This window comes from Drosophila innubila, assembly GCF_004354385.1.
Source record: "Drosophila innubila isolate TH190305 chromosome 2R unlocalized genomic scaffold, UK_Dinn_1.0 1_C_2R, whole genome shotgun sequence".
In the NCBI taxonomy this organism is placed as follows: domain Eukaryota; kingdom Metazoa; phylum Arthropoda; class Insecta; order Diptera; family Drosophilidae; genus Drosophila; species Drosophila innubila.
Window position 1 is genome coordinate 22,301,760 of NW_022995374.1, and position 21,387 is coordinate 22,323,146.

A 21,387-nucleotide genomic window follows, 5' to 3' on the forward strand; every position below is an offset into this window, starting at 1 on the left:
GCATGCCACACACACACACACACCGTCAGTTGTTGGTTGTGTATGTGTGTGTGTGTGTTTGAGTGGGCGTGTGAGGGTTTGGGCGGTTTAAGAGCTCTACATTCGATAGACATTGAAATTTATTGTGATTGTAATGTTAAGCAAAGCAGCTAAGCAAAAATGAAATGAGTTTATGTCAGGCAGCCAGCATATGTTGGCAGAACTGCGCCTATTGATGACTTTGACATACCCTGTAATACGGAAAACATCAAGAATTTGTACAATATATTGTAAGAGTTTCACATTTCACAGGATATCTGCTCGTTGAACGAACAAGATTAGTTTACTCTTTTTTTTTGTGTTTCTTGGCAATGCCACAGCGAGTTACATGTTGATCTAGACTTGACACAAAGCTGCCTACCGTCTACAGATTGCCGCCATGCACTCATTACTCAAAGTCTCCATCTCCATATCTATTTGTGTTTGTGTTTGTCTTTCTCTCTCTTTTGGTATCTGTGTGCGTGTTGCTGTGACTGTAAGCAAATGGTTTTGCTGCATTATATCACAATCCTAATTCCTATACACATACTGAAGGGGACTAATCCAAATGAGACTGCATAGAGGGAATAACATTAGTAAACTGGATATTTTGCCTGATTTTCTTTTTTATCATAAGTTCTGGCAGCTGGCTTATTGCGCATACGCCCTGTTACGGCCACAGCAAAGATGTTGCGACAAGCATGTAGATTGAATTAAAGACACAACAACCACAGCAACAACGATAACAACAACAACAACAACAATAAAGGCCATATCATTTTTGAAGTCAAGCGAAAAGTCATTGTCAAAGTTGTTGGTGTTGTGCGTTGTTGTCGTCGTTGCCGCCATTTTGTTTGTGACTCTGAGTATCGCTGTCTTTGTTGTTGTCAGTTGACTGTTTTTCTTGTTCTTTGCTGTTTCTGCTTTTTATGCGCATTGTTTTTGGCCCGGTTTCTTGGGTTGGAGTCCCTGTAGGGGACTTTCTGCTGCATAATTTATGCCAATAAATTCGCTTAACTTTACGACAATTTGTTGCTGCAAAGTGTGCCATAAAAATTTTCCTCACTTGTGTTACAAAATTCAACATGCAGACAGCAACCATGAGCAGCCATAATTTGATTTTGGTATCCCTAAAAAAAAAATTGATTTGTCTTCGCCTTTTGGGAGACGTTTGTTCACTTTGATGTGGCTGTTAAATTTGGCGATTAGCGTGAATTTTGAACAGAGAGTGTGTGGTATTTTGTTGCTAGCCTTGTCTCATTGGCTGCTTAATTAAAAACAAACGTATCACACTGTTTACGCTTGTTGAATGGCCGCATTGATGCTGCACTGCCACTTCAATTAGTGCAACGTTTTGTGCCACAGTGCACAGCTACTTGAAAGGCCCAAAACTCAACTCAAATTGCAGATGCACTTCAAAGGCCGACAACGTTTTGAATTGCAAATTTGCCAAAGGCAGCTAGGAAAGCTGGCAAACAGGCAAACAGTCAAACAGGCAACTAAGCAACTAGGCAGACGAGCTGGCTGAGAAGCAGTCAGGCGAACAGGTAATTCCTGTTGGGAGGAAGACAGGTTACAGCCAAAACTTCAATTAAACCAACGCAGCAAGGACGAACTGACAGCTACTTCGACTCCGACTCCGACTACGACTTCAACTTCGACATCGACATCGACTTCGACTTGCCTTCAACTTGAGTTCAGTTCAGTTGAGTTGCTGCCACGCTTCTCGTTGATGCCACTTTACTATGGTCCAGGCTGTTGCTTCTTTTACCTCTTGTTGCTGCGGCTCTGGCAACAATTTAAAAGTTCAAATACCAACGATTTTTATTGCAGCTTTTTAGCCACACCCTTTGGATGTTCGTAATTGTGGGCAGGTCAGCTCTTTTGCATTAATAGCAACTTTAAGCTGAATAATACTTAATAGAAAGTTAACGAGAAATAAAAAGAGTACTTATTTGATCTAAGTATCAAAAAATGGATGAAAGCTGAAGTAAAATTGAAGCGGAATAGAAATTAGAACAAGCTTAAAATAAATTTTGATACTGCTATCAATTCGTTATTTCATAAAAAGTTGTGCAAATAATACTAAGAAAAATAAAAAATATAATTAGCAAATCAAAATAAGAAAAAATAATTAGAAAGGCAAAAATTAACAACAACAAAAAATATAAACTATATAATTTGATTTTTTCTTTTGCACTTTTACTTACTACTGCTTATTATTTCTACTGCTTAATTTAACTTTCAGAAATACTTTAATGGAGTAGTCAGCATAAGAAATCCAACATTGCGTTGTATCATTAATGTACTTATTTGAAATAAATTAGAATTAATTAATCACCTACATACGATATATATTTTACTAAGTGTTTAACAAGTATTCGCACTATTAAGTAGATATATATATATTATGATTTGCGAAAAAATACAATACATCGGAAATATGATAGCAACTTAAAAAGATTTTTAGTAATTTTTGTACTCTGGATTTTCATATAATTTAAATTTCTTAGTTTTTGCTTTCATTTTGTTTGTTTCTTTAAATTTGATTCCTACTATTTTCGTTGTCACTTTTTAAATTGGTACAAAAATCTTCGGAATTTGCATGATGTAAATTGTTACTTATACATTATAGGATAAGTGCAAGTCGTGCATCTTGTTTGGCATATAACCTACTTAGGCATTTCTCATGCATATAGTTTAGACAGGCGCTCGTTAGTCAATGCTTCGGTTGTTGTTGCCACTCGTCCTGGTTCTCTGCATCCATTTCTGTTGCCACTGGGACATACTTCCTTTCCCTTGACGACTATTTCTCTAGCTCAGTATAATACTTATTTCTTTCCTTTTTAACTGGCATTTGTCGTTTGTCAGGCGACGTAGTCGTCGTCGTCGTCGTCTGTTGCCTCAACTTGTAACCGCACACTTGAGTACGTTGCATGCTTTTAGGCGCAACGTGACGCAGTTTGTTGAACCTGCTGCCATTTTCCTTCTTAAAGGCAAGTGAGATGCTTCAGCTTCTGTTTCAGCTGGGTCAAGCAACTTGTCTTAATGCCATGAATAATTCAACACTGTTCGCCCAGCTGCAACATGCCACAAAATGTTGCAATGGCTTGAAAGTTAATTACATTTGTTTCATACGTGCACTGAGCGTTGATTGCATGGGGCACACACCTACTGTTGCCCCGCATTGTGGCATTCCATTTGAATGCAACCACAGAGCATAGAACCAACAGAACTAACGTTGAATATAAGACTATTTATTTTGGTTAGCATACACATACACACACATAGGTAAACACAGCTGCCACAACAATGCGGTTCACATTCATCAGTCAAACAATGCGCGGTCAAAATATTTACTTGAATAAATTATTTGTACACATATGTTATGAATGTTTGTGCATTGTTTGTGTATTAAATCCATCAATATGAATTTCAATATTAATTATGCATATTTCTGCCCGATGTTACAGATTTAACATTCTGTGCTACTAATAAGTGTCGTTGTTACTGTCATTTAATATACCACAAGTTGTTTCTCGACTCATAAAACAAGTAACTATATATAAAATAAATGTTGAGACGTGGAACAGTTAAATTGTTGATGCAATCACAAATATGATGGCTAGCAAAAACGTTGCATTTAATCTAACACATTCTAAATTCCACTGCATGTGGATGCTTCATAGCAATCAGCTTTTTGTTGCAATTACTTACAGCTCATCTGGCAGTTAAAATGACATTTCAAAGCGTTTTTGCAATTGACTGAGCAACTGAGAAAGCCACGCCCATTACACATTGTCACATAAGGCGGGGCAAGCATTAAAATTTTAATGACGTGCCATGGCAGAAAAGTAACCAAACCTTCTTTGCAACATTCTCTCACACACACATGCTGCACTGTGTGAGTGTGTGTGTCTTCCTTTCAGTTCCGTTGAAGCTGCAACACAAATTAAGTCGCGTCTCTGGTGTCGCAATTAAAATGCAACAACAACAACAGCAACAAGTTAAATAACAACCGAGTAGCATCCTTGCCACGCCCATAAGCTGACAAGTTTATTGCTTAGCTTAACTCATTAAGGGAGAAAGAGAATGTAATAAAAAAAGTAAAGTCTTATTAGCTGCAAAGTGCACAGTTTTGTCAAACTCCTGTGGCACACCTCGCTCGGCAGCGCATGCAAATTGCTAAGCAGCCAACTAAAGCCGCACTTAACCTCACTCTTGCAACGTTTATCGATTAACTTTAGCCGCAAACTTTGACGCCTTTAATTATTTTTGATTAGCATGACGCAAAGGCAACAGAGATAAGGCATTAAAAGGCCCCAAGGCCTAATCCTGTAGTTTGTACTTTGTGGTTAGCGGACTGGAGCATTAACCCCTTAAAGAGGATTAATTATGCCATAAGTTGCAAGCTGGCAGCTGTTGCCACAATTAGTGCTGAGTTAAGACGTTGAAAGCTTTGGAAAAATGCGGCGCATAAATTGCATTTTATGCTCCGACTGCAAATCAGGCGAGTGGCATACTTTTAGGCGCCAACAAAAAATTTTACTACAGCTGTAGACTGTGAATTGTGGATTGTATTTGTGGAATGCGAGTTGGAGTTGGAGTTTGGGATTTGTTTGCAGCTTAGTCTGAGCCTCGAAGCTTTTACCCATAATTTGCTTTCATAATTTGCTGTTTTCTAATGCACACACAAAAAAAAGCAACTGACAGTCACTTTGTTGGCGAGAGAGCGAGCTAGGGACAGAGGTGAGACGGCAATAGACTAAATGGGCAATGGGCAAAGCAACAAACACTGGGAAAAAAAAAACAACGAACAAGATGATGGCTGCTGCCTGGGTGCGGTTATTGATTTTTTGCTCACCAGCAAAGCAGCTCATGATGATGTTAATGATGATGATGCTGCGTTGGCAATTTTTTGGGTGTGTTCAAGGTGTGGGGCTGGGGGGTTAAAGGCAACAAATTTGTGTCAAATACGCTTGCTGGACGAAATAACGTGAGGCAACACGAAAAGCGCATTAAAAGCTTAAAGCAAGCGATTAAAGCCGCAGCTATGCTCAAGTCTAAAATATCACAATTAAAAGCGATGGTCAGAGAGATAGAAAAACAGATGGAGAGAAGGAGAGATAGAGAGCGAAATAAATCAAATCCGCAGCTCATCAGCAATAAGCCAAAGTTTCTGACAAAAAAGTCTGTACGTGATAAAAGTGGAGAGAAATAAAAGTCGCATCAAATGCGCAAATTTGCGTATTTCCCTTTTCCGGTTGACGTGCACACCAAAAATACTATAATGCAATGGCGTGTGCTTTAATTTACAAAGAAAAAGAAGCAGAAGAACGCACAACAAAACATTAAACAGAAACAAATCGGAAGCGACAACTGAGCTGAGAGAAGAATGAGAAGCACACTGAATTCTGCACGCTGACAGCAGCCATGAGCTTGATAAATGTTTATGGCTTGTCTGCAGGCTTAACGAAGAAAGGCGAAAGGAAAGGGGTATTGAGGGGGGTAGCCATGGAAATGCAGAAGCAAAAGCAACAAACTGCCAATTAAGTGCCAAATTATGCCAACAACACAATGGCAGTGGCAACAGCAACAACAATAGCACTACCAGTAGCTACAACAACAACTATAGAGATACCTATAAAAGATACTCGGCAGTCAAAAGCGAAATACTACAATTGTTACTTGACTATAAGATACCCATCAGAGCGGAATGCAATTTATAATTATAATCTAGACCAATTGGAGAGCAAAATCAATTCCAGTTCAACTAATTAATGCATTTGACCAATAATGGAAATAAATAATTAGCAATTTGTATAACAATTCTTTATACTCTTCTGTAAAATATATCTCTGAGATGTATTATTAATAATAATTTGCATTTAATTCAAATAAATTTAAAATTAAAGACAGGGACTAAGTTAAAAAAAAAAAAAGTTTAGTTGAATGTCTTTTGAACCAATTGGTGTGTTAAAAAATTTAAAGATGTTCTTATTCTTTTTGTGTCAATCGGACTTGGTGCTTTTTGCAGAAACCTAGAAAAAGAATATTTTTAAATTTTATTTACACCATTTGGTTCAAAAGACATTCAACTGTACTTTTTTTTTTTTAATTTTTACTTAAAAGTTATTGAATAACTCTTATTTGGGACATTTAAAATTTTGGTGTTTAATGTGTACATAATTCTATCTTACTGATTTATTTTGTTAAATTTGTTAACATAAGACTTATTTACGGTCCCTGCTTAAAGCCGATTTTTACTACAAAATATATAACTTTGTTTTTTTCTTAACATTTCTGTACAATTTTAAAATAATGTACATTAGCTGAATGTAAAAAAAAACACAAAGGCCAGAACTTTAGTCCTGAAAAAATTAAAGCATAATCCCGGTGTCCACTAAAAGTGCACATAAATAACACTTGCTTATCGTTTAAGTATAGGGTATAACAAGTAACAAGCAAACAATTCGCTTAGAACTGTGCCACCAACTATTATGGTTGCAAGGCCGCGACAACAGCACTTGCCACAACAACAGACACAAGACACACTTACACACTTCTCGAATGCATATTGTTATCGCGAGTGAAGCAGCAAAAGTAAAAGTTTTCCATAGTTTGGTCCAAATGAAAAGCCAGCGAACTCGTGCAACATGCAATTGATATTTAGGTGTATTTCTTTGGCCACAAAACTTGCCGGAAAGTTTTTCAATTTACTGCGCACATTTAAAAAGCAATTATTTACCTTAGAGGGGAGGAAAGCATAATGCAAATTTAATGTAAGCCAAATGAGGCGAAACAAAAATCTATAGTCCTGGGATATCTATATATTCATACTTATATGATATTTCTTCTGGTCATTTGATTGCATTACGCCTCAATCTAAATGTAAATGGGCAATTGCTGAAGAAAATGAAAAGATGAAGAAAAGGGCAGAAAAAAGGCAGAAAAAGGACAAAAAGGGACCAATAAAAAGGGCAGGCAAAAGAAACGTAAACTGGGCCAACAGCTGAACTGAGTTCAACTGAACTGTGAAGCAGTCAAAGCAAAGAAATGTGCAAAAGCGCAATTTCGTTGAGCAAATAAGCTCACAGTTACATATAGTATATTCGTAGTTGCCACAATTGCGTTGCAGCTGCAACTGCAGCAGTAAACTAAACTGATGCGTTGCTGTGGCAAAAAGCATTGAAATAAATTAAAATTTGATGGTCAACTGGCCTTGGCCATATCGTAATTGAACTGCCCAATGCAGTAAATGCCGAATTGGAGGGATTCAACTCACATTTGGCTTGTGGCATGCTTCCTTTTTGTAAGTTAGCAGTTGGATCGACCATCGACCGCATATCCAAAGTTACACAAAATGCACAAAACTTTTGTAAAAAAAACCTTTCCTGCAGCGTTAATAACAACAACAAGAAATACAACAGCAACTACGCTCACAACTGACCAATTGGACTAAACAAAACACAAGAGAAACAACAACTAAATTGTGAAATACATACAGAAAATTGAAATTCTAGTTCCTGTTGCTGTTGCCGTTGTTAGTTTGCTGAATATGTGAGTGCAGCAAATGCATGCGAGTTGCACAAACAAACTGAGCAATGTTGCAACAAGAGGCATCTTGTCAAAGCGACAATTTACTCGTTAGAAAGCAACTCACACAACTTGCAACCGAAATCTGACAGCAAAACTTTTCACAAAAACTTTGACACAACATTTTCATGCGTTAAGTTTAGAAAATGGCCCAAAACTGCAACGGCGAACAAAAGCTCGAATCTAGCAAAAGAACGAATCGAAATAAAATCGTACTGTGCTTATTTCTAATACATTTGTAAATCTTTGTATGGGCCAAGTTGAGGCACGCACGCCTAAAGTTTAGGTTACGCTTAGCCAATTGAGGAAGCGAGCAATTTGTCTATTTATGAGTTGAAGAAGTTGGGGAAAAGAACACACTGGAAATTGAATTTTTGCATGCATTAATTATGCAACACAGTAACTTGCCCTTAAGGGTGGGCGTAAGGGGCGCCCCTCAAGCAAAAGGAGGGGTGCTCGACAAATGCTCTGTGATGTTTGCTCAAAGCAAAGAAACGCCAAAGTAAACCGAAACAAGTAGAAGCAATCACAAAGAGAATGAAACAACTGCAGAAGAAGACTGTGCTGACTGTTGGAATACCCTTCTTTGTCTATAAAACAAACTAAAAATACTTAAATATTTAATAAAGTTTAAAATTAAAATTTTGTTTTGTAATGTAAGTCACAAACATACAATTAAAAATAATAAATCCCAAAAAACACATTTGACTTTATCATTCAACATTAAAACAGACATCGTATTAAAATAAAATGTAAAACACGTTAATTTAACTTAAAATTTCATATTTAGTAGCAACGTTTTATTTAAAAAAATATTTTTTTTTAAATATTATAAGAAAAAGACCTATTTGAATTTACCATACACATTTTAAACACTTTGATTTACATAAAATCCTACTTAAATGTCAAAGTTATGTATGTGATACAGTTAAAACTGAAAAACATATTTTTAAAAACATTTTATAAATATAAAATATGTTTAATATCATTTTGTTCAACTTAAAATCAATGATTTTTAGAGTTTTTTAAAGTAATCAGTGAAATTATTTGACTTAATTATTTTTATTATTTACTGTAAAAAATTCACAATCGGTTTTGGTTTGTCTTCTTGCCCATTTGCCGCAGTGCAACTTGTTGTTTATGCATAAGGCGTCTGCCCCACCCACGTGCCACAAGGCTGCTGCAGTGCTGAACATCACTCAGCGCTGACACAATTTGGCGCTCATTTTGTTTGAAGGTTGTTGCCTGTTTCTCTGCCTGATTTTCTTGTTGCTTTTCTGTTTCTTATTTCTTTTTAGTTTTCACTGCTGTTTTTTTTTTTCGTAATTTTCATTAAGGCAAAGAATTTGCTTATGCTCTTTCGCTCATTTATGTGTGCCAAGTTATTCGCTTGACTTGCAAAAACTTTAACTTGATACAAGTTGAAATGAAATTTCAAATTTACGAAAAGTTGCCAAAAAGATGAAGAAGTACTTAAACGCTTTAGCTGTTTGATATTAACTTTATAGAAATGTTGGTACGCATGCTTGTTAACATTTGCATATTTGAAACTTGCGCTGCTTTTGCCATATATCACAAATGGTGTCAAGCATACGCCACGTTGGCCAGCAGCAGTTGCAGCTTTGCAGTTGCTGCAACTGCTGCAAATGCAAATGCAAATTTAATGCAAAAAATATTAAAGTCAGCGCCATTAAGTGGACTAAAAGGAACAGCAGCTGCTGTTCAATGTTGCTACCGCTGCCACTCCTGTGGCAGGCTGCTGGTGGCAGGTGGCAGGTGGCAGCAACTGGCAGAGAAACGTTCAAATGACATCATTTAAATTCATGCATGACCCATATTGCAGCATCAGTTGCTGCTGCGCCCACAGCTCATGTTTTATTAACAATGCAATTTATAGCATAAAATTTACAGTTGCAACCGCCTTCGTCGCCGCAGCAGCCGTTGCATGCTACAGTCTATCGATCGTTAAAGTTTTCGGGCCACGTTTAATGAGGCCAGCAGCCAAGAGCCAAGTGCCATGGCCAAAAAAAAAGGGTCTAAGTAAGCGTAACCGCAACTATGAAAGTGCAATTTGGTAACTTGGCCACACCGATGAACTTATTTAAGGCGCCAACAACAACAAGCCCACAAAGTAGGCAACAAATGTGCCCCAATAGTGCAGCAACAACCGAGGCAACCCAAACGGGGCAATTAAAGTTGCAACAGTCACGTGAGCAACAGCTCAACTGTGAGCTCTTCAACCAGCAACAAAAGCAGCAAGACACGAGTCCCCAGTCTCCGGCCCCGCCCACCGCCCACGCCCCGCCTCCGACTCTTCGCTAATTGCTGCATAAATCAAGCGGCAAAAGCGACACAAAGTCGTGGCGAAACGAGGTGGGAGGGAAGTGGCACAAACGGCGCTTGAAAAACATTTTAAATAAACTGTGCAAGGATATAGAGCAGGTTGAAAAACAGGACAACAGGCAGTGAAAAAAACAATGTGGCCAACATTCAGTTATGCTTTATGAGCCACTTTTGACCAAATGTCTTGTATATAGAATTGCCCAAATTGCAGCAGAGTTCTGTGTGTGTGTGTGTATGTGTGTTTGTGGCACACATACAATTTATGAGGGCCATAAAATTGTGGCCCGCAGTGTTACGCAATAATACAATTCTTTGAAACGCAAAATATTTTAATTAAATTTAGCAGCAAACGTGCAAAACGAAATAAAAAACAAACCCAAAAATACGAAACAAATTTTCGCCATCAGCGTGTAAAACGTGCAAATTTTTTTTTTGTTATTGTTTCTTATTTTTGTATGTAATTTTTTTTTTTTTGCTGTTTTACATTTTGTAGATTGGCAAAGCTTTAAAGCCGCCGGCTTGTGTGCTTTCAATTTACCAAATGTGTGTGTTTGGATTGTGCGTCGAGTGTGTGTCCAAAACAAATTACAATACATGTGCCTTGGCGCTTGAATACTTGCCAAACAAAAAAAGTACATTTAATTAAATGCTCCTCACTTATACTCACTCATACTCTATGCGGCAAATGGGCTCGAAGACAATGTTTTATTAATGAGATCCGTGGAAAGTTGCATTTTAATACAGTGGTACTTAATTATGGCATAAATAAAAGAAAATGTGCTATCGACTCAAGTTTTCCACCTTAAACCTTATGCCTTATAAATTGCTCTAGATTTAATCATCGACAAGTAATTATTGAATTTTTAATCTATTCCACGGCTTATAAATATAATCAAGTTATTATACAAATATTGCTAAACAAAAATAAGAGTTTGTTTGAAATAAAGATACTTAAATATAAACATATGCATCTGAAATGAATTAAATTCAATTAGCGCCAGCAAATGCATTTTATTTGCTAATGTTTAGTTGTGGTTTCAAATATGTATTTTCCGCTCAATGGACTCTTTCAATTATACAATTTGCAAATTATGTGGGCAAAAATTTGATTTCTTTCCATTTTGATTATATATGTTTCATACGTTGCTGCAATTTTCACCGTAAAATCTAATTTTAGAAATAAAAACCAAACAATTTATAACTTCCTCTTTCCCCTAAAAACCTAATTTGATGTGCGCACAATTTAGTCTTTGTAAAATTGGTTTGAAATTAAATTTCAAAAGTCAAGTACATTTAAGGCTAAAGACTTGAGCTCTTATTTCAAGCAACGAGTATTTCCTACTGCTGCAAATGCCATATTCTCAACAGATGTCTTTCTAAGCTTAATACCATAGATGTGAATGGCAAAATAAAGAATAAACTTGAAGAAGATGCACCCAAGCTTTTTCTGGGAAAAGTTATCCCAGGGGTGCAGAGTGGATCACAATTGTGAGTAAAGCGGTCATTATGGAGCAAATGCTTTCAATTTGTTTCCATAAATATCATAATGTTGATGATGATGATAATGTTGAGTCATATTTGGGTTGCAGGACAACTCTTCAGGTAGAATATTTTTGAACAAGTTCTCTCAATGTTTGTCTACTTTAAGGCAACTTGGCTGTGTGTTTTGGGAAAAAGAAGAAACATCATTTGTAGAACATAAGCTATCTTAAAGTTAAGCAGCTGCGACAAACGCGTTCTCATAAGCACTTTCTTAATGGTCAATAACAATGTGAGGGCAGCTTGTTAGTCATAGGCGTGATGGAGGGAGGGAGAGGCAAAAAAGGTACCACAAATTCCACACATAGTCATAAGTATAAAAATAAACGTAAACATGTTGGCATTTCAAAACGCGTGAACAAATTCAATTAAGTTGCTATTGGCTACTGTCTCCTGGCTACTGACCCCTACCCGCCCCACTGTGCGCCTCCCATCACTCCTTGTTTGACTCGTCTTTTGTCTTGCGCCAGTTTTTATGGCGTAAAGCAAACGGCGACAAAATTAAAGTAAATAAACAAGCGACGACAACAACTGTGGCATATCCTTTTTGCCATGACAATTATCATTGGTCACAGTTTGTTGTGCCATTGCGACTTTGTGTAGGTTTGAGTGTGTGCTGTGTGTTGCCCAAATAAACCGCAAGAACCGCATTGAAGTCATGAAAGCCACACTCGCAATAGTCAACCACTGGAGCCCGTCGTCAGACAATGGCCATATAAATGTGTCCCCCGAGTAGAGATGCCATTGTGCCACGCCCCAAGCATGACTCCACCCTTCCCCACCCCCTCTCTCGCTCTCCATCTCTATGGTAGGCCATTGTACGGGATGCTGTCAAGGACATGGCAGTCGCATAATTTTCAATGCAAATCGTTGCCATTTGTTGCGCACAAAAGCAGGCAACAGTTCTTAACCTGCTATTCTTCTTCTTGCCTTCTTTTTGAATAGAGACAGAGTTCTTCACTTTTTATGTCTAGTTCAAAGCGAAATGTACTTGAAATTCTTTTAGACAGAGAACGTAACAAACAGCTTGTAAAATAAAAATTATAATAAAAAAATGATTTGTGGATTTTAAGCAACGATCTAAAAAGTATCTCATATTTTTGGTTTAGAAAAAGATTAAATTAAAATTAAATTTTTAGCTTAAAATCATATATAGTTTTTATCTTCAATTTGTATTATATGTTAAAAATGACTAATTTTGTACATTTTCTTTGTCTTTGCAGTTACACGATGATCTAGATAAGGAACCGGACTATTCTGGCTCTGGTTTTGGACCCGATGACGAGGACGCCATAACCGATCATCATCAGAGCTCGCACAATACGCGAGTACAAAACGTTGGCCACACAAACAGTAAGCATAATACGAACGACAACAACAACAACAACAACGACCTCATCTCGAGTAGAGTCAACCATCATAATCAAATCGACATCAGCAAGAACAATAATAATAATAATAATATCAATAATAATAATAATAACAATCATCAAGCGAATAGTGGCACCATCATTGGTAGTAGCACCAACGCCAACAACAATCATAATATCAACAACAACAACAACAACAACGGCATCATCAGCAGTGGTAGTGACATCAGCACAATCGGTAAAGATCAAGCTAGTCTTACTACAACTATAGTCAATGCCAACGTTTCTTCTACTTCTAATAAACCCATAAACACAACAACCACAACAACAACAACATCTCTCAACAATACAACAACCCTCACCTCAACCTCAATCACAAACATAGCGCCCATTTCAGACCAAGATATAAATACCAATAATAATTCCTATACAATTCCAACTATAATTATAAGTAATAATTACACGAATAAGGACAACGATGACAGCAACAACAACAACAACAACAACCTCAATACTTTTAATAATAATTCAAACACAACAACAACAACATCTTTATATCCAGCAGCTCATACAACAACAACAACAACACAAAGAACAGACTTCACACCCACCACCCCCACAACCATACGTACAAACAACCTCGACACAGAGAGCACCAGCACCACCTCAACCACACCAGTCTCCATCACCACCACCACCACTACCACCTCCACCTCCAGCACAGCTAGATCATCATATGATCAAACCCCAGCAAGAAACCAAAGTCAACCATTGCCAGAACCTGACGAGGATGATGAGAAATTCGATCAGGAAGATACGCTACAAGGCAGCGGCGATAGCGATAACGATAACGATAACGATGGCAATGACGATGACGATGACGATGAAGATGATGCAGATGTCGATGCGGATGCAGATGCAGATGCAGATGAAGATATGGACGATAATGATCACGATGATGTGGAGGATGGAGATGATATGCTGCCTGATTCTGATTTGAATACCGAAATTACGGGCAGGATTAACACAGACTTGGGCAGCGGCAAAACCGTTGAGAACAATAATGAAGATGATCACACCATCGATGTGGATGGCGTTGAGGATGCTGATGATGAGCTCTACACTGAAATCAGCGTTAAGAAGGATGGCACGGAACGAGCCGGCGGATGTCAGTGGTTTCTTTCATTTATTCTTATTCTTATTCGTATTCTTATTTGTTATTATTATTTTCTTTTTTTGTAATTCTTTGTCCTTGTCGCTTTGCTTTTCTTCCTATCGTTTAGTTATGTGTTTCTATTATCGGTTTTTGCTTTTATTTTTCTATTTTGTACTGTTTTTAAGTTTTTATGTTTTCTTCATTTTCGCATGTTTTCCTAATCGTTTTTCAAACTACACAGCGTACAAAAATTACACTTAAAGCTAACTAAACTAGTGTTTAATTCTTGTTGCCTTCATTCACACTTTTGGGTCTTGCGTTATCAATTTTCCAGACTTTGAGAACAAGGACGTCAAATTGACAATTTAATTGCTGGTTGGTCATAAAATTTGCATTTGACACTGCATTGTTGTCTTTTAGTCTGGTCGATTGATGGCTTTATTTATTTAGCAAATTGTTTTTGGTATATTCCATAATTTATTTTACAAAGTATTTTTGGCTTTTATTCAACATATTTATTTGTATTTTCATATAATTAATATAATGGGACAATTTTGTGCTATATATTTTATAAATCGTATATTAAGTGCTTTCATTTTATTGACAATTATTATTGAGTACAAATTTAGTTCAGTTTAGATTTAGGCGTCGCAACGTCACGGCTGCTGCATTCTCTCTATCCCAACTCTCTCTCTCTCCCTCTCTCTGTCTCTCTTACACACACTCTCTGTCTCTGTCTCTGCGCGTTGTTACTATGGCTGAATATATGTGGCGGGTCAATTTCTCCGATTAAAACTTTACCTACAACAAAATATCCTAAAAATATATACACTTTTCATCAAATTTATACAAAACTGTTCACATTTATCATTCACACAGTATGTTCTGTCACTCAAATCATTCACATCATTCTTGCCTTTTTAAGGCATAGTATTTTCCATTTTCCAACTTTAGCATAAGCTTTTAGAAACTTTTGACTCGTGACATTTTTAGCTTTAGGTAAGCATTTTTTTTGCGTGGTTTAAAAAGCTAAGAATCAGGATTAATTAATGGCTATTGCTGTCATTTGAGCTGATAAGTCAGCAAACAATCGATTCCCGTTGCTTTGATGTGGGAAAACTCACTCAATCAAGGGATGCCATTTCGTTAGCTTTAGAGCCTCACACAAGGTTTGCAATTCAGTCTGTTGTTTAGCTGGAGGGCAAACGAGTAAAGTTCCATTAACACACAACACACACACACAGCTCAAGCAGCCCTTGCCCTCCTCCAGGCCGTAGATTTACTGTCTGAACTGCTTCTGCTCCAAGCTTCTGGAAAAACTCACTAAGCTTTGCACTGATTTGACGCTGGCATCGAGTGGAAAACACTTCACGGGGCACTTCACATGAAAAATCACTGAGTTCCGGCGTTGGCAAAGCAACCTACCGATCTCTTTCTTTCTTTCTCTCTCCCCCTCTCTTATTTTCTCTAGTTGCGACATTGTTTGTTGCTTATACGACGTGTTGGCGTTTAGAGCCTTTTGTGCGTGTGTGACTTGGCTTTGACAATCACCATTTTATAGAGCCCTTGGCCACGCCCACATCAATATAGCTGGCATATAGATTACACAAACACAAACACACACACACATATACACAGCAAGTGTCACAGCAACACTTTAAAGCATGTGAAGGGATTTTTCAATCGGGCTAAAAATTTGCAGCAAATTCCTTAGAGGCCTTCAACTTCTTTTGACCCGAACAAACCTTGAGCTCTTGCTCTAAAGCAAATATTTATACTTACTTACTACTTGGGATGCGCCTCGGCCACGCCCATTTTTCAGCGCTCTATTGTTTTCGTACCTGCAAGTAGAGTACACAACAAACACTTGAACTGATTGTTTCGCTTAAATACACACATATATTTATACTCGTACCTATTGAATGAATCTATTTCAGTATCCGCTGACTACAGTTTGCCCCTGGCATTGTTTATCCTAATTAATATGCCAAATTTGGCTTCAATAAGGGTCTGATTGGGCCAGCACAGAGAAGCAGTCAAGTAAACAGTAATTGCCGAGGGTAGTTCTATTAGTAAAGCAAATGAGAGAATATTATAACATTTAATCGGCTTTAAAAATAAGGGAAAATAGGAACAGTTGAGAAAAATATATATCTAAAGTGGAGCAATGAATAAGTGAAATAAATATTACAGTAATAGACAAGACATTGTGTAAAATTTAACTAGTTTCGACTTAAATTCTTTGAAAATGTCTTTACATTAAAAATGAAAAGAAAAAAAAAGGTGTAGGTTAATATATAATTAAAAATATAGTTTTTTATGGAGCAACTCTCGTACTTATAGGGAATATTAAATAGTTAATTCGGCTTTAAAAATCAAGTTTTTTTTTCTTGATACTATCACTTAAAAATAAATTATGTTTTTTTTTTATAAAAGTTTAAAATAAATATTATGAGATGAGAGATAGATTTATTCTGATCAAATATAGTTACTTTTGGAGCAACATTCGTAAAAATGTTGTGTGATTGTGTGTATTATGTTTGTATATCTGTTTGTAGATTGAAGTTGAGCAGCTGCAAAGAAAGTACAAGGACTAAATAAGCAATATGTTTGTTTTGAGCTCATATCAACAGTTCCTGGAATGGATAAATAAGACAAACAGACGGCAGGATTGCGAGCAATTGCACAAGAACAAAGAAGACATACACGTTGAGTGTTGTTGGTGGAGCGCATGGCAATTAATTTAATTAAAAGTCATTTGTTTGACTGCTAATTGGCATTAAATTTCTTTAGTCATGTGTTTACGAGCTCAAGATGTACAAATTACAATGGGACGTAATGAGAAGTTCAGGTCAAATATGCAAATTCAAGCCGAAATCTGCCAAGTGGGTCAACAAAGCGGTTCAAAAACTTGAGTTGGCATGAAATGAATGAGCTGCAAATGTGAGCAGAAAAGTTTGGTTTTACTTTTTTTATTTTCTTGTTTTGTGTCTTGGGGTTCCACGTAATGAAGCAAATTTGTGACAAAAAGTTTTTTCATTATGGCAAGAAGAACAAGTAGAACAATTGGGGGAGCTGCTCATTAGACGCGAAATAAGTTGCAAACTGAAATTGTAGCTAGAGGCAAACCATAAACCATAGAAATTGTCAAATTTGTTGGACTCAAGTAGTTGAAAGAAGTTTAACCAATTAATAACATACTTACTTAGTAGCAGCACCTAAAGCCTTGTAAATATTGCATACTCACACTTACTCACACACACATATTCATCAGCTCATTAACACAGACACTAACACAAACAAAAAAACACACGCACACACAACTGAACTTAATAATGGACACTGGTTAATATACGTATACGTAATATATGTGTTTGTGTTTTGTTGCACGTCTTTCATATTTCATTATTTGTCATAATTCTAAACTGTGGCATCACATTTTGCAACATTAATTACAGCGGGTGGCAGCATCAGCACCAACGTCCACGAGTTGGATCCCAATAAGAATATCAACAGCCAACCGACAGACACGAAAATCGTTGAGCATAGGCCCGGTGGAAACAGTGAGGTTGTCATCATGAGCGAGGAGGATCGCACGACAAGTTTCTTTGCGCAGCCCGGCATATTGGCTGGTAAGTTGAGTTGTTTTAATACCCATGAGGAATGTCATATTTTCAATATTTAAAGACATATTGATTGACATTAATATACAAATTTGAATTTAACTATTAGAAAATAACAATTTTAAATTAAGAACTTAGTTCGGAAAATAAAACTTATTAGTATAATCAAAAAAAAAAAATTTTCAATTCTTAATATTTATTTTAAACATCATAATCAGGGACTGTATTCATGTTTTATTAAAAAAAACTACATCATAGTCAGGAATTTAAATTTTGATTGTTTTTTAGGCTATTTCCACGACCACTCACATTTGCAACATTTGCTCACATTTAAATGTTGCACATTTTTGGCTTTCCACGACCAAATGTGAAACTGTAAAGACATTTGCCATTCACGCAAAGCCAATCAGCTGTTCGGTTTCTGTGCAAAATTATAAAAAGCTGACAATAACAACATTTCAATATTTATTTTGATGTTATTATTACCGCAAATTTAATGCCTATCGTTTTTATTGAAGAAAACAGCTGGTTAAGGTGATAATTGCTTTTTTTCACGAGTGTATCGATAAGCATCGCGTGCTCGATGAAAAAATACGGAAATTCGCCGGGGCGAATGGCAAAAAATCTTAACATTCATTATGAATGAGCCAAAATGATCATTAGGATTTTGTACGGAAATGAAGTCAACATTCGGGCCGAATGATAAAAATGGCGGCGAATGTGCCAAATGTGCTGTCGTGGAAATAGGCTATAACTTACGAAGTAGTGATTAACTTTGAGTTGTTCTTTAAAACTTAAACAATAATGATAATTAAAAAGTCAAAATAATAACAAATATAACTGAAGGAAAAATCATTATTTTTTAAGTTTTATTTTTTGTGAGCATAAATAATGATTATTGTTTAAATTCTTACTAAAAGTTAATCATTATTTCGTAAGTAAAATAATAAAAATCGTAAATTTAAAGATCGTGGTGCTCAGATTACCCTTATAGAAAAATAAAAGTATATTTCACGCTCTTTAAAAATTACTACAAGTAAATGATTTTTTCACTTAAAAAAAAAAAATTATAATCTTTAGTTACCGTCCCTGATCATAATTGTGAAGCTAACTGATTTTAATCGATGTGTGTGTGTCTCTCTATTGCAGCTGTCATTGGTGGCGCCGTTGTGGGTCTACTGTGTGCCATACTTGTGGTCATGTTCATTGTGTATCGCATGCGGAAAAAGGATGAAGGATCCTATGCGCTGGACGAGCCAAAGCGTTCGCCTGCCAACAATTCCTATGCGAAAAATGCGAACAACCGTGAATTCTACGCCTGAGATAATGGCTCAGCGCGCAGGTATTAAGCTGAACCGGAGCAGAAAGTAGGCGTGGCAGTAGTCACTGGAGCGGAGTCATCACAACAACAATTGACAATTTTGGTTACGAAGTGCGTTCGTTAATTTTGATTAACAAGCTCAGCTCAATACACTGCGCGATATTGCCCAGCTGAGACGACAACAAAAACAACAACAACAAGAACATAAACAAAACAAAAACTAACAACACAACAACAAGCAAGCAACAACTCTTGAAATCACACAACTTTTTCGCGAGGGGTAAAAGAGAAAAAAAATAACAATGAAGAAAATTTCAAACTTACCTGTAAGTCAAATGGGGCACACACACACGCACACAACAAGCAGAGTGTGTGTGTGTCTGTGTGTGCAAACTTTTCTAATTAAGTAAGTTTTAAGCAAATTGTGTAATACAACAAAAAAAAAATTATGAAAAACAAAAACAAACAAAATATCAAATATAAAAGCAAAATAAATCATGCGAAATTTAATATATAAAATAAAATTATATATATAAATAGTAAAAAAAAATCCAATATAAGGGCGGGCAAATTAAGCAAATTAATTATGAATATAATGAGTAGAGAAAAAAATTGCAACAACAAAATATATATACACCCACAAACAAACACACACATGAACACACAACTACATAGATGTAAACGTAAAGTTATATGAATCAATGAAAACCTTTTCGTAAATATTGAATGAATATTATTATTAATAATATATGTTAGCTGAATACACAACACAACCGGACACTATACAACACAATTATGTAATTGGATGTCACTTTCAAATTTTAAACAACCGCCAATCTGTAAACCACATAATTGTTAATTTAAACAAATTCGAATTGCAACAAAATGCCCAATTTAACTGAAACTCTGTGTGGCACATTAAACAATTGAAATTGATGCATAAATGTTTTTAAGTTTATATTATACATAAGCATAACTATGTAATTATTAGTGTAATTCCTAAAAACGAAACAAAAACAAAAAAAAAAAAATATATGAACAAAAAAACCAAAACGAAATCTATAACGAAAGCAAGCGTGAAAACATTTTTCTGGCAAGGATATTAAAAAAAACAACTGAAAATTGAAACCAACTGAAAAAAATCACATAAATTTCTACTCTTTTCTAAAAAACGAAAAACAAATGAAAAATATTTATTAAAAGTGGTATGAAATAATTTAGAGAAAAGCAATTTGTATAATTTAAGTAAGTTTCGACAGTTTTAGAAGCAAAATAATTATTTATGGGAATTATTATTAATTGCGCTTAACTTTTTAACTGCTTTCCCTTCCATGGCTAAAAATCAAAATATCGCATGAACAATTGTGCATTTATTTAGCTTTACGTTCAATTTTTCGTCTCTCTATCTTTCTTTCTCTCTCTCTCTCTCTATCTGAAAAATTGTTAAATTTTTTTACGAGCAATACAAATGAAAACAACACAAATATTTACACGCAATAGTAAAAGTTTATTATTGTTAAGTTTACAAGTAACCCTCCCCTCCTATAACTCACATACCCACGAACACCGTTAAAACAAGTTCCCAAATACACATATATACACACACATTCACAACAATTAATTAGCTGCAATATTTGTTTAACTGTTAGTCAAACCAAGAACAAAATGAAAACCACTACAACAAGAACATACTTTCAATTTTAACGCTCATATGCCATATTTTCATTATGAAAAGAAAGTTAAATAATAATACTACGAATAATAATAATAATAATAAAAATAGTATAAAATTAAGCAAAAACTATAAAAAATTGTGTGTGTAATTATAATGTATAATGCATATATAATAATTTAAAAAAAAATAAATATAATTATAATAAACATACTACTACAACAACAAAAAGAAGAACAAATAACTAGAAAACAACAGAATAGAAATGTTTAAACAAAATCTCGATCGTCATAAACAATTTCAATCCACACACCTAACAACATAAAATACTGAATGCATTCTGAATACAAGAAATACATACAACCTTTTCTACACTGTAAAAAACGCAACTGCAACTTTTTATATGGTAAATGTACTCCGTTTATTTATCTCTCAATCGAGTACGTTCTGGTTTATTTTTTTTTCAAAAGTTTACATAATGCGTTTTTATTGCTTTTATGTAAGCGTTTAGTTTTTTAGTTTTTTAAATACGCTGAATGTACTGAGAAATTGGTTTTGATTTGCTAAATAAAAACGGTATAAAACTAATTTAAACAATTTGATAAATGTGTACTTACTGGGAATATACCTTAAACCATCAATATCTGTCGATCCCTTTCAACGGCCTGATAAGTAGTATACTAAGGGAATCTAATATCCAAGATTTTCGACAGTAAATAAACTTGCCCAAATGAAAAATATTTAAATGC

General features: G+C 35.6%; 1 protein-coding gene across 6 annotated transcripts in view; it reads left to right on the forward strand.

Annotated features, from left to right (window-relative positions):
* Nucleotides 1-19,260, forward strand: part of LOC117782931 (syndecan) — a 115,639-nt gene extending 96,379 nt beyond the window's left edge. For 2 of the 6 annotated variants that reach the window (XM_034620033.1, XM_034620032.1), the window contains exons 4-7: nucleotides 12,720-13,104; nucleotides 13,429-14,034; nucleotides 17,481-17,654; nucleotides 18,795-19,260. In XM_034620033.1, coding sequence (XP_034475924.1) covers nucleotides 12,720-13,104; nucleotides 13,429-14,034; nucleotides 17,481-17,654; nucleotides 18,795-18,967 — 1,338 coding nt within the window. In that variant the 3' untranslated portion in view covers nucleotides 18,968-19,260. The remainder of the gene's footprint in view (nucleotides 1-12,719; nucleotides 13,105-13,428; nucleotides 14,035-17,480; nucleotides 17,655-18,794) is intronic. The other 4 variants (XM_034620034.1, XM_034620035.1, XM_034620036.1 and 1 more) reach the window with 4 other exon arrangements.
* The last annotated feature ends 2,127 nt before the right edge of the window (nucleotides 19,261-21,387 follow it).